This window comes from Tiliqua scincoides, chromosome 2, assembly GCF_035046505.1.
Source record: "Tiliqua scincoides isolate rTilSci1 chromosome 2, rTilSci1.hap2, whole genome shotgun sequence".
Classification (NCBI taxonomy): domain Eukaryota; kingdom Metazoa; phylum Chordata; class Lepidosauria; order Squamata; family Scincidae; genus Tiliqua; species Tiliqua scincoides.
In genome coordinates this window covers 135,620,550-135,637,694 of record NC_089822.1, presented here as the reverse complement: position 1 = coordinate 135,637,694, position 17,145 = coordinate 135,620,550, and the positions used below count along the sequence as shown (strand labels likewise).

The window sequence follows — 17,145 nt, the reverse complement described above, 5'->3', positions numbered from 1 at the left end:
TATGCAATAAGGATGCAGTAGAGGAGAGCAAGGGGTTGGCAGGTATCAAGGATTGACCAGTTCATGCAGTGGGTAGGAGGGTCTATAGCCGTGGGAGGAGTCAGCTGGTCAGGGCCACCCCTGAACACTCTATAATACCAGTATTGGTGATGGTGAGCGTTGACTAAGAGCACCTAGCATGCTTATATGCAAATGTGAATGTCTCTCAGAGTCCTCATACCATGCAGAGATTTTAGGGTCTACTATTGGCCAGTGGGGAAAGTGAGAACACCTGCTGCTTGTCAACTTAGAGCAGGGGCTGAGTGCAAGCACTGCCAGATGTGCAAGTTACCTGAGGGGATGGATTCAGGAAATGCTTCAGTGGAACATGGATTTTGTGGAGTAGTAATTGGCTTGGCATTGTAGCAGAAACTCCAGATAAGAGTTAAAATTAGAGGGGAAAGACAAGGAAATAGGGTGTGACTGAGGCCAAAATACATGTTACCAACAATGTGTGTATTTGACCCTTTTTTTTTTTTTAAAGCTTTGGGTGGCATCCAAAATGGGATGGAACTGTGGTAGTAGGGTACATGGGCTTTAGCACTTTGCCCCTTCTGTGGTTCCAACCCCAACTGCATGGGGAGGTTGTGGTTGGAATCTTGTTCATTATTTGAATAAGGGGGGGGGGGAAGCTTGAATTGGAGATCAATAAATTTTTGCCAGTAAATAAATAAAAAATACAGTTGGTGTAAAACATGTGAGCTCCTCAGTGTGGTCTTGCCCAGTTTTGGGTATCCATCTGGTTCTTAGTTTTTTCTTTTAAAAGAAAAAAGCCCCAATGATTGTGTTGTATCTAATGTATAGTTTGGTCTGCAGTGTAATTATGTTATAGAGAGGGAATATTGTGCAATTTACTGAATGGGCTTGTTCAAGAAGCCTAAAACCAGCCAGGAATGAAATTCTTTTTAGAGTCAACTTTTAGAAAGCAACAATATAAAACCTGTTCCTTCTGGAGCCATGGTTACTGTTTGGAATTCAGCAATTCACTGGAATTCACAGCAATCCAGGAATTCACTGTTTGGAATTTTGTTAGGCGTTTAAGACAGGACTGCTCCTTTTCTTTAGCACCAAGACTTCTAACGTGTATCTTGCAGGTGATCGCAGGATCATATATAAAATTGAAAACAAAATTCCGGAACTCTGTTCACATAGCATTCTGGATTTTAAAATGATTATTTCAGTTGACAAATACTATGAGAAAAGTAAGAAGGAAACCATCTTTGTCTACCCTATATAGCAGGGGTGCCCAAACTTTTTGGCAGGGGGGGCCACATCATCTCTCTGGCACTCTTTCCGGGGGGGGGGGGAGGAAAAAAAGAATTACTTTACATTTCAAATTTGAATAAGTTTACATAAGTGAATATATTAGAGATGGAACTTATATGAATGAATGAAGGTCTTGCAGTAGCTCAAGGCCTACAAAAGGCCTTGCATGAAGCAAGGCCAGCCCTTCGTTTGTTGCTGCATCACAGATGTGAAACAACAAGCAGTGGAGGGAGCCCTCCTCCCACAGCACATGCTAGAGATCAAACAGTTGGCCATCACGCTGAGAGCAGTTGCATCAGACCAGTGCGGGCTCCAGCAAGTCTCCGGAGGGCCAGAGGCTCATTGGAGACTGGGGGCTCCCTAAAGGCCGGATTGGGAGTCCTTGAGGGCCGTAAGTGGCCCCAGGGCCAGGGTTTGGGCACCCCTGCTATATGGTATGGTGGCTCTATCCATTTTAGCTAATTGCTTGGCAAAGAGTTGCTTGGGGCAGAAATGGTTAACTGTTGCTCAAAGAAAGTGATCAGTGAAGATGGTGAAATTCATTCTGGGCAAAATGAAATGCTGGACAAAAAACTGTTTCTAACTGTGCATAGACCTTGATCAGTAACATATTGCACTTATTGTTCAATTTAGTACCTTTCTGACATAGTGTGCTTCCAGTATTGGGCATTCACCAGATTTTTAAATAGGGGATGCTCTATGTTGACAGCACTACAGGGCACATGGGAGCAAGGGTTCCAAACATGGCCACTAACAAAAGTGTTGCTAGCTCCTTATTTCTCTCCCACATTGGTGTATTCCTAACTGATATCCTTTGGGGCAGCTCAGGTTCATAAAGTTCTTGTTAGGATTGGCAGTACAAACTGGAGACTTCCCCTCTGCCATAGTCCAAGAAAGGAATTCCTGGAAGAAGGCTGGCTGACCAAGTGGAGTAACACCTAGTGGTTAGTGTGCATGTGCTATTTCCTGTTCCTTGCATTCCCAGCAACTGGCCCAGCAACTGAGCAGCGAAAAAGCTTTGGTAGTTTGTATCCACTGCTGTCATCCCAGGCTACAGAGACCAGATAGTGAAGGACTGTCTGGGAAAAGGCCTTCTCAGTAGAGCACAGTACTCTTGGGTTCTTATTAAAAATTGAACCCACAGTAGTGTCGTCAGGGTGAAGAGATGTGACAGTTGAATAAACTACTTGTGTACATGGACCAGGCAGACAGAGGGTCAAAATGTAACTAGTTAAAACAAAAAGGGAATTAAACAAAATGGGATGGGGAGTAGTGAAAGTAAAGACAGGCTGATAGGATAGAAAACACCCGAGACTGAGTGGAAATCAAGTTTTTTACCAATGGATATAGGTGTCCTCATAATTGCCTCATGTTTTTACACAGGGTCAAGGCAGTTTACATAAGCATAAACCACCATTTTTTTCCCACCATACCTTGCCTGCTTTGAATGTACTAAGGCATGTATGTGGAACCAAAGTGTCATAAAGGGATTGCTGTAGAAAAAAGATAGATGTGCATTGTTCGTTAATGGTAGCAAGCATCTCATTCCTATTGCTTTAGAAGTTGGCATAAATCCATCTTGACTCATGGTGCAGTTGGAATGGACTGGTCCTCAGAGATGATGAAGCAAGAGGTGCCGGAGAGGCTGCCAGCTTATGATTATACTTGATTATACCAGGGCCTGACTATGAGAACTTCAGCCAATTGGCAAGGGTGGGTAACTGTCAAGTTTTGAATGAAGTGTTGGAGATCTTGAACAGCAGCAGGGGTGAGGGTCTGCCTAAGGACTGTATAATGGGGATATTTGAAGTTCGGGAAGGTTTGAACTCTTTTTGATCCTTGTTTGTGGTTCTCAGTCCCTTTTTTGGCTAAATTGGTTTTTTTCCCTGCTTAAAACAAAAAAGCCCATTGCTGATGGATCAAATTCACCACAAGGGTGAGGTAGGTTAAGGGGGTTCAGTCTCATTGCCTACGGCTGGTTTGTGGTCTGATCACACGTGGCACAGCTGCAGGAAGTGGCATTGAAAAACTCTTGGCTGTCTGTTGAAAGGGTACTGCTGACTTGCCAAGTCATGGAAATGCATGTCTGAGTATATACAACACTGAGTGCAGGCAGAGTTAACAGCTTTTGGTAGGCAGCCTTGTTTTGTAAAGAAGCTGACAACACAGGGCAAGGAGGCACACGCTGTACTTCCATCTCCCAGTGGAAGGCTGCAGGGTGGACTTCTTGCAATGCATTTTGCGCCAAGCTGAAGGCTTGTTTTGCTGGGTTTTTTGCAAAACCGAGTTGTTGCAACTGTGTGGCCTGCTCCATCTGACAGATGTCATGAGTGGAAAAACTTGGGCCAGTGAACACATCTGCTGTACAGTGAATTGTTAGCCAATTAATCTGCTGCTGTTTCAAAATAATTGAGTTCTGAGTAGTGAAAGATCTGTTTGAAGTAGAATGCTACCAACCTTTGTTACAAAGCCTAAAGAAGCTCTACCTATCTCCCACCACTGCCTGTAAATTGTGGTGCTCAGATGTACCCTGAAATTGGTTAGTCACACATGATGATCAAGAGAAACACATGCAGTCTCAGTACACTTCAGGAATACCCGCATTTCTGGTTGCGGAGAACAGAGAGATTATGTAGTACTCGTCTCTGTGAATGAGCTTGTGACTTGAAATGCAGAAACCAAGACCATTGCTCTCATGAGAAGAGGTGTCTGCTCTGTAATTGTTTGGTCTTGTAAAAATGCCACCATTCCATGCAGGCTTCTGTGTAAAAATCAGACTTTTGAAGAAAAACGATGATACCCAGGTCCAGTAGGGTTGCTACCTGTTCTGGCAGGGTTTTTGTGACCTGAACAGTGAGTGGTATGAAGGGTTAGAAATTCAGTCGATGTTGCTTTGAGCCTAGGATGGGGGAAAGTTGATTCTCCAGAACCTCTGCCTTTCATATAGCTGTGAAAAGCACAAGAGCTTGTATGAAGGCGGCAATGTTGCTGTCTAAGGATATTTCTCTTCCTTGCTTCTCATTCCACCTTGGGATTTTATTAAGGGCTTGTTACAGAGGCTAGTTTTATTCCTTTTGCTTTGATTTGATCTAATTGGCTTTCACCATCCTTTGATCAGGATTCTTATTTTTATTGATTGCACTTGTATCCCATTCTTTGACAAGGCCAAAATGCTTTATTTGGGAGCTCCCAGGCAGTTCCTATCCAAGCAATGGCCAGGCTGAAACCTGTTTAGCTTTTACAGTGTAATGCTGTCTCTCTCTAATGAACTATATGGGCCACCAGTGCACTCAACACTATCATTTGGGGACAGATTAGATATGGCATAGAGTCCTGTGTCTTTTCCCTGTTGCTGTTCAGCCTCTTAGTAGGCAAATAGCAGGAGATGAAGGAGTTAAGCACCTCCTGTTCTCGCCAATTCCCCATAATTCTTTCTTTTCTCATTATTGGTGGTCAAGGCTGCTTTTCATTAAGAAAATGTGAAGCTTTGCATTCAAACATTTGGTTGAAAATTCAGCTCTAGCTGCCCTTACCCTTTCCGCTTTTACTTATGGCAATGATAGCTTTAGTACCTAAATTATGCCTGTCTACTGCTAGAAGTAAACTTTCAGTGTGTAATGCACAAAGTCGTTTTTTTCTTCTCTATTAACTTCTTGCAAGAGGAACAAGTCTGCCTAGGAGCTTCTGACCAGCTTTAAATGAATCTGGAAACAGGACGTAGAATCTGATTTCTTCACAGGCCTACTCATGACCTGCAGCGTTTTTGCCTTTGGAACTTCTGTATTTCAGTGTCACGCCTTATGCAAAGCTATGACGTCTACTTCTTTAGAATGCTGAGATTTCCTGGAACTCAGTGCACTGGCCTGACAGTCCTCTTGTGCTAAGAGCTTGGGAAAATTTTTGCCAAATGAATTCCTGTCTGTTGATAGCAAGTTGGGGGATGGGGTGAGAAGGAGAGAATGAAGATCCTCATCAAACTTGAGCAACCTTGAGCTCTCATTTTGTGAGCTCCTGTTTTTTAGCAGACATTTTTGTACTTCTGCCTTTTATCCAATTGATTTAAATTAACTTTTTTCATGTCAATGAGAATTTAGAACAGTAACAAATCATACTTGGCCCCGACGACCCTCTTTAATAGTTCTTATTTCCTGTTAAAGTAACATTCCTCAACACCACCAAAACTGCTTAAAAAAAACCTAGGGTAACTTAGGTTAACTCACTCTTGCTTTTTAACATGTGTACCATGCATTCAAACCTAATTCAGAGTGCTCACTGGATCCCAGCTGTGGCTGCATCCAAGCTTACCCACTCACTGCCAGCTAGGTAATACCATAGTTCCTAACATTCACTCGTGATTGAAACTTAAGTGTAGTTAGAGAGAAAAGAAAAAAGAAGGGAGGAGAAAGGAAGTCCTGAGAAAGGAAAAGGGGATGTGTAGTAGCATTCATGTAGAAGGGGAGAAGAGGGAGAGAGGATGACAGGAACGGATTTCTGCAGTTCAAGCACCAACAGTCTTTAGAGCCGCTCTCTGTAGTCTGAACCAAGGGCTACAAGCAAGGGGTGAGCCCCTTGGTGGGCCATAAAATCACTTAACCCACATTTCAGGTGGGAGCTAATCACTCCCACCAAATATCTCCCCTTAACTGATGTTCCAAGCCTCTGAAAGAAATAGGAAGAGGGGGTTGGCCTTGTTCTTAGGGTCTTGATGGGATCAATCAATCTCTGAGGCAGGTCTTGGGCCTCCACTAAAGCAGTTCAAAAACCAGAAGAGATTCACAAGCTCACACAGAAAGGAGGAAAGTTGCAAGTGCTAAGTGTGTTGTCATTTTGACTGCACATGAGACAGTCAAGGAAAGATAGCAGGGAGTTTGTGGGTCTATGGCAAGGCTGCACCAATGACCAAGGCTACCATTCTGTATCTGCTGTGTTGAGTGTGGTATGTTGCTTGAGTCATTGGGCAAGACTGCCAGAACTACACAAGTTTCCTGAGTAAAGCAGAGCTTCAAAGGGAGAAAGTGGGCTATGAAGCAAGCCCTAAAATCTAGGTAGTTGTAGTTAGGGGGGAAGCTGGGCAAGAGAGCCAGAGCTACTCTCTGAGGAGGAAAGGGGCATGTTACAAAGCTTCCCACAAAGGTTGGACATCCAACCCACAGTAGCCTTTGTTAAGCTCAGGGAATGAGGGTAAAAATGAGAGAAGGAGCTGGTGAGGGGGGAGGTTTTTACCAACCTAGGAGCCAGCTTGGAATGAGGATCCTTGAATTGCTGCTGGAGTGAGCATGGCTTCACATAGCACCAGCAGATTAATCACAGATGAACTGCAGGGCAGAACAAAGAACATCACTGCTGCAAGAGTCTACTGAGTTCTGTAACAGATTTTTTTCACTCATAGAATCCTGTGGGACCCTTCTGCTGGGTGAACTCCTCAAGGGACCTTGCTTTGTTAGCTGATGGTCTCCTGATGGTGCTGTCCCTGTCTGTACACCTGACTGAGGGTGAGGTGTCTGGTTCAGGTCTGTTGGTGAATTATCATGATGTTGGTGAGGGCCGCTAGGGTTGGGGATCCTTCTTTTGCCTTGGTTACAGTTTGTTTTCCCTAAACCAGAAGTTGGTAGGAGTTGGCTATATTGATTTACCACTAGGTAAAACCAGCAGTGTGCAGTTGACTTCATTAGAATTTTGGAACATGCAGTGTTGAGCCCAGCCTGCTAGAATTGGTGGGGGATGACTACTCATCTTATCAATAGTGTGACCTTCCTCTTGGCCTGTGGATCGGAGGCCTCTTACCATCTGTCAGTGAAAAAATTGCATTATTAGCTTGCTCCGTTGTGCCCTATTCAGGAGCTTGGCACCAAATACCTTTGTGTACATGAGTGTTCCATGAATGTCTTGAAATAATAGAGGAATAAAGAAAAAGACCAGGTAACAAGACTGATACTTGGCTAAAAGCTTTTCTTGATTTGTTAGTCAATTGATTTTTAAAGTGTGTAGCTCTGGTTAGATATGTTGCAATTTTTTCATGTCAGTGGCAAGTCAAAAGTTGATGTTTGAGTCCTTTGGTACCTTTAAAGAATGGCTAGTTGACTACACAAAACTCATGGCACAGGCAAGAACCTACTTTGTTAGGCGCAGGCCATAAATAAAAGAACTGGGACAAGTAGGTGTGTGTGTGTATAGTGGCTCATGCATGGTGGCTCATGCAGTCAAAGAAAGTGTGATGCAGAAACTACATACTAGGTGAGAAATTGTAATATCAAAGTGCTTCTATAATCTGTCTTTGTTTGACCATAGTGGTAAATTCCTATCTTCTGGGGAGAATGTTTTCTAGATATTAACCTGGGATGTTAAATGTATTTTGTAGCTCAACTCTGTTCCTTCAAAAGGCAAGCAAGCGGTCACTATCTGAGCTAGTATAGACCTCTGATGCCTGAGGTGGCATGCCAATGCTGCTCCTCTTACCCGAAAAAGTGCCAGCCTCTGCTCCTCCCACTGCCCAATGTTCTACCTCAACTGTCTCCTACCCTCCACATTTCCTCTTCCTCTCTGTCCCTTTGCTTCCACTCCTCCTCTTGCCACTCCCTGAATTGGAAAATAGGCAGAGATGAGCACCTCAGTCCTCATCTGCTGCCTGAGGCAACTGTTTTTGACTGTAAGGATGGGCCAGCCCTGGGCACTATCTAAAACCACTGCCGCCTGGTAGTTACTCCTTTAAGTCATGAAGCACAGTGTAGCTGGGCTGTTGTGTACAAAACTCAAGAGGTAAAGTGTGGAATTGGTTTTCTTTAGGAATGAAACGTAGGCAAATGGTTAACTCTTGGTACACCCAGGCTTAAAATTCGTTTGGGCTGGTGAGGGCGAGATGAAATTGCTAGAGTTTATATTAGAGGGCCAAAATGGGACTATAGGCATCCCTCTGCATCCACAGAATTCATATCTGCAGTTCACTATTCCCCCCCTTGCACTCATGACTCACATCTCTTCCTTTGCCAAGGCTTTGCAAAACACAGCTTTTTCGCTTTTTTCCTTTATTGTAGAACTTGTGAAAACAAAACCAGACACAGAGAATACTAGACTTAAAGCTGCTAGACTGACACTACAGATTGTGGCAGAGAGAAGTAAATGCAAGTGGAGTCTAATGTTCTCTGTCAGTTTGCTTCCTCTGCTATCTGTTTCCTTTAGTGGGAATGATCTGTATTCCTTTTTTCTTAAATCACATAGTAGTGTTCAATGCCTTTAGCCAGTGGTTTTCAAACTCTCATGGAGAGTTTGCACTGCTGTAAGTTCTTGTGGGGATGGGGAGGAGGCAGCAACACAATCCTCAGGATCGCGTTGCTAAGGGGACTGCAGGGACTGGGATGCACTCACCAGTCCCTGCAGCAGCCATCCTGGGGTGCGGGGAGCCCTGTGTGAGTGTCTGCAGAGCTCCTCAGCCTGCAGAAAGTGAAACTGGAGCGATCGTGCTCTGCCGCCGCAAAACCGGAAGTGAAGCGCAATCGCTCCACTTTCACTTCTGATGAGTCAGGGAGCCCTGCAGATGCTTGCGCAGGGCTCCTCACAGCCCAGAAAGGCTGCTGCAGGAGCTGGTGAGTGCATCCCCATCCTTGCAGCCCCAGTAGCGACGTGATCCTGGGAATCGCATCGCTGTCTCCTCCCTTCCTCCTCGCTGCCCCTTAAGGGGGCATAGGCCAGGGCCTTCAGACTGGGGCGTTGCAATGCCCCAGTTTGAAAACCACTGCCTTTAGCCCTTGGACATTTCTCCTTAAATTTTTGTTTAGCTGTGGTAGTATTCCACCTTGGTGCAGAATGTAATAAACTCAGAATCCAGAGGTCTTAGTTTTTTGTTTTTTTGTTTTTCAAAAGTAATGTGAGTTAGCAGCTAGCTGCCTTAGTAATCTTTTTGTCAAGACAAATCCTGAAAGCTTTGTCTGAAAACGCATGTCACTTTCTGTTTTGAATAATTAGATGCATTCCTTTTTCTGTCAGTTTCACTAAGAGATGCAATCAGAAAAATCTTGGTGGGTAGCATACTTTTGTAGTGAAACTAGTGTGAAATATCTATCAAAAGTGACACTGATACTGATCTTAATACGTCATAAAAAGTAATACTTGAAGTGGCACTGAGCATTAGTGTCGATGTGTACTTATTCTACTTCAGGGTCCTATCTAGAAAATTAATGTTTACTAATCAGTTGAGGCTTTTTAAAAATGTGGCCTAAACTATGACGGATGCTGCTGCTGTTTGCATAGTGATGGCAACATACATGGCACTTGGGAAGGGGGTCTCATTCTTTGCCCCCGGGATCTTATCAAGTATGCTTTGACACTGGGAGGAAGCTTATAAAGGGAGAGGCAGGGAGTACAGGGATATGCACAGATACATGCACACACAGTTTCATTTGGGGTGGGGAGTAGAGCAGTGTTCCTCAAACTGTAGGTCGGGACCCACTAGGTGGGTCATGAGCCAATTTCAGGTGGGTCCCCATTAATTTCAATATTTTATTTATATATTGAATATATTTGATACTACCATGGTATGTGACTGCATTTGGGGAAATGTTACAGACCTGTACTTTTAACAAGCTGCTATGTATATTCTTTTAACAATGTTAATAAATCGGATTTACTCCTGGGTAAGTGTGGGTAGGATTGCAGCCTAGGATTATTAAAAATTTTCCTGCTAGATGTTACTTCCGGTGGATCCTGACAACTTCTTGCTCTAAAAAGTGAGTCCCAGTGCTAAATGTGTGAGAACCACTGGACTAGAGGGTTAAGGCCAAAGGTTCACAGAGGATGTGGGTTCTGAGAAGCTATGTAAGGGGAAAGAAAGAGGTGGAACCATCATGCTGTTCTGGGAGGGAATTTTAAACTGTGAGAGCAGGAAATCCTTGGGCATCTTAAGGTTGGAGGGCAGAAAAAGCAACCATCACCAGTACTGGAAAAGAAAGCAAAGGTTGAAATGGAAGGTGGGACAAAACTGTTGAGAATTTTAAAGGCAAGGAGTTTGTGCTGGGTACAGAATGGGAGGGGACGCTAGTGCAAGGGATTTGAGGTTGGGGGCTGGAGTGCCTCGTGATCTGAGCAACAAGCGTAGAGGCCAACTTTTGGCAAAGGGTTTGAAGAGAAATGGAAGGATTGCGGTGTTACAAAAGGCCAGAAAGAAGGTTGTTGTAGTTAAAACAGGAGGTGACCAGAGTTGGCTAAGGAAACTAAGAGGAGGAGAGATTTTTTCTCAGAATACTTCTGAGAACACAGGTGTTGTCTTCTGTTAAGAATCTTAGTTTTTTTAGCAGGGGGAGAGTAACTGGCCCACCTCACCCCAGCACTGTCTGTTTTAGTGGCTGTCTGCTGGTATTCTTTTTGCATCTTTTTAGATTGTGAGCCCTTTTGGGACAGGGAGCCATTTAGTTATTTGATTTTTCTCTGTAAACCGCTTTGTGAACATTTAGTTGAAAAGCGGTATATAAATACTGTTGTTATTATTATTATTATTATTATTATTATTATTATTATTATTATTATTATTATTATTATTATTAGTTTACACATGATATCTCCTACATTGCGGTAAAATCTGTCTGGACCAGGCAGCAAATAGATGGATTTTTTTTCTCCAAAATAGGTTTTTCGTGACCAGAGCAGAATGTCTGGTGGAAGAAGAATATCTGAGAACAGCTTTTCTTCAGAGGACCTTGACTTCAATTCTGGAGAAAGAGGCCATGTTGTCTCAGGTGAGCAGTAGTTGGTGCTTAATCTTTGTGTCAGAATCGCTTCTGCATATAGTGTGGCATGCAGAAAATTCTTTTGCCAGTGTGGAAAAGGGGCACTGCTCACAGACTTACATTTGGGATATTAAGTCCTGTGGACTTACTCTAGCCTTCTGACTGCTTCATGGAAAACCAAAGTGTCTGATGTACCTATGTACTAAGTGTTCTGGTCTTCCCTTGTAAAAGGCAAGAACCATATTTGTGTGTGTGTCTTGGATCACATACACACAGTGTGCTGCAGGGAGCTACATTTGGCTCTGGGGGTTTACACAGTGCTCTTGTGTTACTGAGGTTACACAGTATACAGGCATGTGCCTTTGGATGCTGTGCATACAGTTGTAAGTATGGCATTATTTCCACACGTGCATAAGAGAACATTGAGACAAGCAATGCTGGTGTAATGGGGTGATGCTTCCCAACAAACCCTGCTGTGACCTGGAAAGGAAGTGGAGGCCCTGTTGGAGGATGGGGAGAAAAAGATTCCCTCCTTTTTCTAAGGAGGGAATCTGGAGGGAGAGATGGGGAACTACAGCCTAGAAGCAGGTCTGTGGTGGTCTGGTGAAGCTCAGTGAGGAGGTGGAGTGGAAGATCCTCAGGAAAAGAAGGAGCAAAGCAGAATTGGGTCTGTTGCACCAGCTCTGCTGGGGAAGCTCTGGAGAATAGGCCTCTGGTATGCAGCTGCACCTCAGAAGCCTGTTGCTGGGTAGGCATCCATGGAGACCTGATTTGGAACCTGTTCTTGTGTCCCACCCCAGGAGATGCACGCTTCCCTTCTTACCTACCCTGGTAAACCCCCTGTGGTTGTTAGCCAGGTTTAGTACAGGGGCTGCAAATCCTGAAGTTCCTTCAGTACTACTGCCTTCAACCCTAACTGCACAGTATAATATTCATTCATTCTCATGTTAGACTGGAGCAGATGTAATTTCTGGTACATTGGGGCTTGTCTGTTCGATTTCTCAAATATAAATAGCAGGCTCCTGATCTGGATTGGGACTGCAGCATGGGGGAGGGGAACTTTGACCCTTTCTGTCCCCTTGTTACTTATCTACATTGGAGCCCTTTAGAGTTGCTGTATCATCAGGGCTGGCTAAAGCTATATTGGGTCTGTATGAGGAAGCATGTAGCCCCACCCCCTCCTTTACTTTGCACCTTCTTCTGCACCTTTTTGAAACAAAGTAGGGAATGTTTGCACACTGGGCTCACTCCTAGTGTGCTCTGAATTTCCTCTTTGGTTCAAAGAGCCAGCACAGAAGGAGTGAGCTTGCTCCTTCCTCCACCAGGCTATTTTATAACACCCAGTAGGGGAAGGTAGGGTGCCAGATCACTTCCCTGATGGCTGCCCTGATGACTGCAGCACAGCAATCTCACTCCTTCCTGTGTGGGCTCTTTACATGAAGCAGTCAACACAGGAAGTGATCCCAGAATGCTTCACATTTGTTGCTTTGATTGAAGTGTTTGCATAGAGGGCAAAGCCAGGTAAGGAGGTGGAGTGGGGGGAGGTGGTGGGTGTCTGTTTCCCCTCTACTCAGGCCATGATATGAATGGGCTCATTCGCATCACAGGCAAGGTTGGATTTAAAAACAAGCCTCAAATGCCACTTCCTCATTTCCCAGTGACCCGTATTGATGTTTCCTGTTGCTGGAAAAGATGCTACTGCCGAAGGTGAATTAGTTCAAAAAGAAGGGGTGAAAGAAGTAGCAACTTGTATTGTTGGTCCAAGAGGGCCAATAGATTATTGTGCGTTGTGTATGAGCAGAGAACTTGTAGTAAGAATGTAACTAGACAGTAGTCTGATGTGGCAGCACCCAACTTGGGTCATTCTGAATTTTATAAATAGAGGTGCTTGTTCCCAGTGAGTAAGAGGATTATAGCCTAAACTTTACTGAACACAGTGGGCTTACTTCTGAATAAAATAGTGCTGTTTCCAAACACCTCTACTTATAAAATGGCTTTTAAAAATGAACCCTATAAAACTAACCCTTCCCCTGCTCATGGGTTTTGCTCTTGAAACCACTTTTTAAAATCTGTTTTTCACTTGGTTGGGTGTGGAGATCAGAAGTAACCTCGGACAGGAAGAAAAAAATGTTCAGGGATGCAAGTGTAGGTGAGAGAAGGATTGCACTTTCCCCTCCTACCACGTTACACCTTGGAAGTCTATTCTACCCTGTTCATCTTTCTTCTTTGAAGGGATTAGGTAGAGACCTAATCTTGACAACTGGTCTACTGCCATCTTGTTCAGTCGTAATTTGGGAAAAGAGGCTGTGGACCCTCTAAAATAGATGTTGTCCAGTCCTTTTGGTATAACTGTGTTCTGGTTACACACTGGATGGTGTCAGCCCCTTGATACATTTTGCTGCTTTTTTTTTAAAATGATAAACACCTTTATTTCAGTCTTCCATAAATATGTCTGAGTTGAATGCAACTGTGTCTACCTTGTTCTAGGTCACCTGTATTGCACTTCTCCAACATCTATTCCAGAGAAGCCAGAGAGCAGGAGAAATCAGGAGATGCCACGCTTGTCAGAAACATCGATAAAGGATAGGCTTGCTAAGTACCAGGCAGCTGTGTCCAAGCAGGGCAGCACTAGCAGTCTTCTGGTAGGTCCCCTTCCTTCTTGTACCTTGCTTCACCACAGCCCCCTGCCTGAGATGGTGATTTAATCCTGAAAATCGACCTGTCTAGAAGGCGATCTCTTGCAGCAAATGGAATACTCAAATGATGTTTGTGGGGTGGAAGGGATTTGTGCTGTTCCTTTTGAAATGGTTTTCAAACACTATTTTCCTTCTCGCCTGCTTTTGGAATGCTGCTACCTTATCTATCTGCATGTATTTAGCATTCTTCCTCTGTGGATCTCTGTGTGCAATAGGAGCTTTGCCTTGCTGAGAGTGAGGGGGAAAATGGAGGTGCAAAAAGGTGGTGTGATTTGCCCAAAATCCTGCTGCCCACTTTCTTTGTTCATGATCTTGTGCTTTCTATAATCGGATTTCTTCTTCTCCCCTCTTCCTTCCCCCAATCTCTCTCTCAAATTCATATAAACTTGTTCATTTTTCACTTCTGGGGCTGAGCTGCATTTGTTAGACAAATGTTTGTACGCAAGATGAGGTGGTGCTAAAGCAAACTTGTTTTGCAGGGGAAGAAATAAGCAGAAGTCCAGATTTCCTGTTTTGGGTGAGGTAGGAGTTATGAGGTAGGAGTAATTCTGTTCAGTATTGGAGGCATTAAGGGCCCAATGCTATCCAGTTTTCTAGTGCCAGATCAGCTGTGCATGCACTGCATCCTGTGGTGGGGAGGCAGTCACAGAGGCCTCCTCAGGGTAAGGAAACATTGGTTCTCTTACCTCGAAGCTGCATTGCAGTTCCACTGGTGCTGGAAAGTTGGATAGGATTGGGCCCTAAGTTGGGCTTGTGTTGGAACTGTCTAACCTAGCCCTCCCTAGACTTTTAATAACGTAGTCTTGCTTTATTCCCCTGTGGATTTAAAATGGGAGGCGCGCTTCACAGAGCAGAAAAGCTTATTCGCAAGTGTGTAAGGATAAGACTAGCATTCTATCAAAGGGGTCCTCCTCATGTATATTCTGCCTGGTTTGGATTTGGGTGTGCTTTCTGGTTAGAAGGAGGCAAGGTGAGAGCGCTGGCTTTGACAGGTGTTACAGACAAGTGCATCCGATGGGGCGAGGAAAAAAGTCATTCTGTTTCATCTCTGCACTGGAGTGATGGAGTGGCCCAGTTTTCTTTGATACAGATATGCAGCAGAATTACCTGCTGAGGATGCCTGGAAGGAGGTCAGGCAAGGCAAGGGAAACAGTGAATTATTTAGAGGTGCACCAGGTGGATTCCTCTGTGGGTAGAGTATGTGGGCTTATAGGAGTCTTTCCTGGTGAATTCATGGCTTGTTCTATAGTTATGTCCCTGCACCCAGTTTAGATGTTACTGGTCTAGATAGGCTGATGGAGTAGTATGAATAGGGAAGCTAGTTTAATTTCTGTTCTTTCTGATCTCTGAAAAATCTTTGAGGCATCTCATATCTGTCCTGAGAAAAACTGTGCCTTGCTGTGGCAATATCCTCCCTGACTCGAAGATGTCTTCCTGCCATATGTGCTACTGTAATTCTGATGCTCGAGCTCAATAATTGAAAAGAAATTAATGGCATGGCTAACTGCAGCTTGTGTAACAAATCTGCTTAACTGCTAATGGCTGGTCTTAAAGCTGGCCTTTCTTCTGTATTCTGTTTTCTAGCTTGCCTTCCAATGACAGGTGTCAGCAGTTTACCGGCTTCTGGAAAACAAATTAGCCAATGGACAACCATTTGCCACTTAAGGCCTTAATGACAGAGGTACCCCAATCAGAAGCTGTACTAGGGTTGAGTCTATTCATTACATGCAAACGTATATAGCAGAGCCCTGATGGCCCTGCCTTAGGACAACCAGCTTTGAGGCTGAGTGACTTTTAGGGAGGCACAGAGGGGGAGCTAGCGCTTAACACCATGCCATCCATTCTTCTGTGGCAACTCCACCATGCCCCTTGAGGTTCCACGCACATTTACTTCTGGAATTACTTGGCGAATTGCAATTGAGCATGGCTGCAAATGTTTAGGGCTGTTGTGGAATCAGAAATAGTTCTCAAACTGCAGTGCATGTGGCTCTTGTTCTGATGTCAGAAGCCCTTTTCTTTTTAAGTATTACTTGGATAAAATACTGCAAGCAAAAGCTGTTTAAAACAGAACTTTTGGAAAAGGAGATTCTAAGCAAAGAGTTGCAGTGAGGCTCTAAATGAAGTGAAGCGTGCCATGGTGCTTAAGGAAAAATCTAATGACAAAGCCTCTATTAAATGTTCAGTGCACTGGAAGATGCTGCTGCTTAACCTTGTATCAAGTGAATGGATTATTTAACGCCAGCAAAGCCTTTCTTTCAGGCTTGCTGCTTCAGTCTGAAAGAATGCATGCTTATTTCATGAGCTTAATGGTAATTTGTAGCAAAGCCTGACAGCTGGTTTGGGTCAGAGTTCAGCATGTATTTTGTGAAGGGTGTTTGTAACTGTTGTAGGACAGAGTGAATAATAGGTCTGGCAGCTTATAGGCTTCATAAAATGAGGAAGAAGACTTTCCTGGCAAAGTGTTAAAACATGAAAGAACTTCAGTGAGCAAAGCCCAAGCATCTTGTGGGCCTGGGCTACATACCTTCCAGCTCAAGTCTGTAGCTTTGGAGTTTGTGCAGATGATGGTTTTCAAATACCCTGTGTCTGCAATGGATGCACATATCCCCTTGTCTAGGTTGCCAGTGGGAACTGCCATTGTCATGTGTTGGCTCCAATTATGTGCAGCAGGGGCACCAAGATTCCCTTCCAACTTTCAGGAATCTTGGGGACGGGCAAGGTGGTTTCTCTCCTTCCCCAGTGGATTGCTACAGAAGCAGAGTTGTGTTACTGGTGTCCTGCAAAAGATACAGTGTGATGGTAGAATGCTCTTCCCCTAACTTATTTGTGGTTCCTTAGTGCTCAGGACAAGGGAGGGAAGACTTTTTTCCTTACTGGGTTTTTGGTTTTTTTCCTTTACTGGGTTTTGGGACTTGAGTGGGAACTAATGGCTAGGGAGAGTGGGTGCTGATCTCAAATAATGGCTGACTACTAAACCAAGCCAAAATGGGTAGACTCCAGTAGATTGCTTCCCTCCATTGTGGGAATCTTTCTTTCTCTAGCACTTAAACCACAGAAACCTCTCTTGTGAAAGCTGCCTAACCTTGTTATAGCTTGTGTCATGGTCACTTACTTATTAATGCCTCTCTCTGCTCCCATGAAACACCACGTAATTCTGTTCATACTACCTAAAGGTTTTTAATGTTGTACATTCAGTGCGAGGTGAGTGAACCTTTCCCAGCTGTAACACACAAGTTTTTATGCAGTTCAGGGCAGGGTGGGAGTTGACCAGCTGAACACTGTCACTTCCTGTAGCCATGTCCTGTCACTTAAGCATTTTAAGATTCTTAGTGTTTCCTGGCTCTGTCAGACACTGGGAGATTTCAGGCAATTGCTGTTTGACAAAAGAGTAAGGGTAGCATAGGTGAGATGGGGGCAGTATCTTGTTC

At 44.1% G+C, this 17,145-nt stretch overlaps 1 protein-coding gene across 4 annotated transcripts in view; it reads left to right on the top strand.

Annotated features, from left to right (window-relative positions):
- The window catches only part of LIMA1 (LIM domain and actin binding 1), a 70,211-nt gene that overhangs the window by 36,353 nt on the left and 16,713 nt on the right, over positions 1-17,145 (top strand). For all 4 annotated transcript variants that reach the window (XM_066614578.1, XM_066614576.1, XM_066614577.1 and 1 more), the window contains 2 exons: positions 10,922-11,030; positions 13,509-13,663. In XM_066614578.1, coding sequence (XP_066470675.1) covers positions 10,922-11,030; positions 13,509-13,663 — 264 coding nt within the window. The remainder of the gene's footprint in view (positions 1-10,921; positions 11,031-13,508; positions 13,664-17,145) is intronic.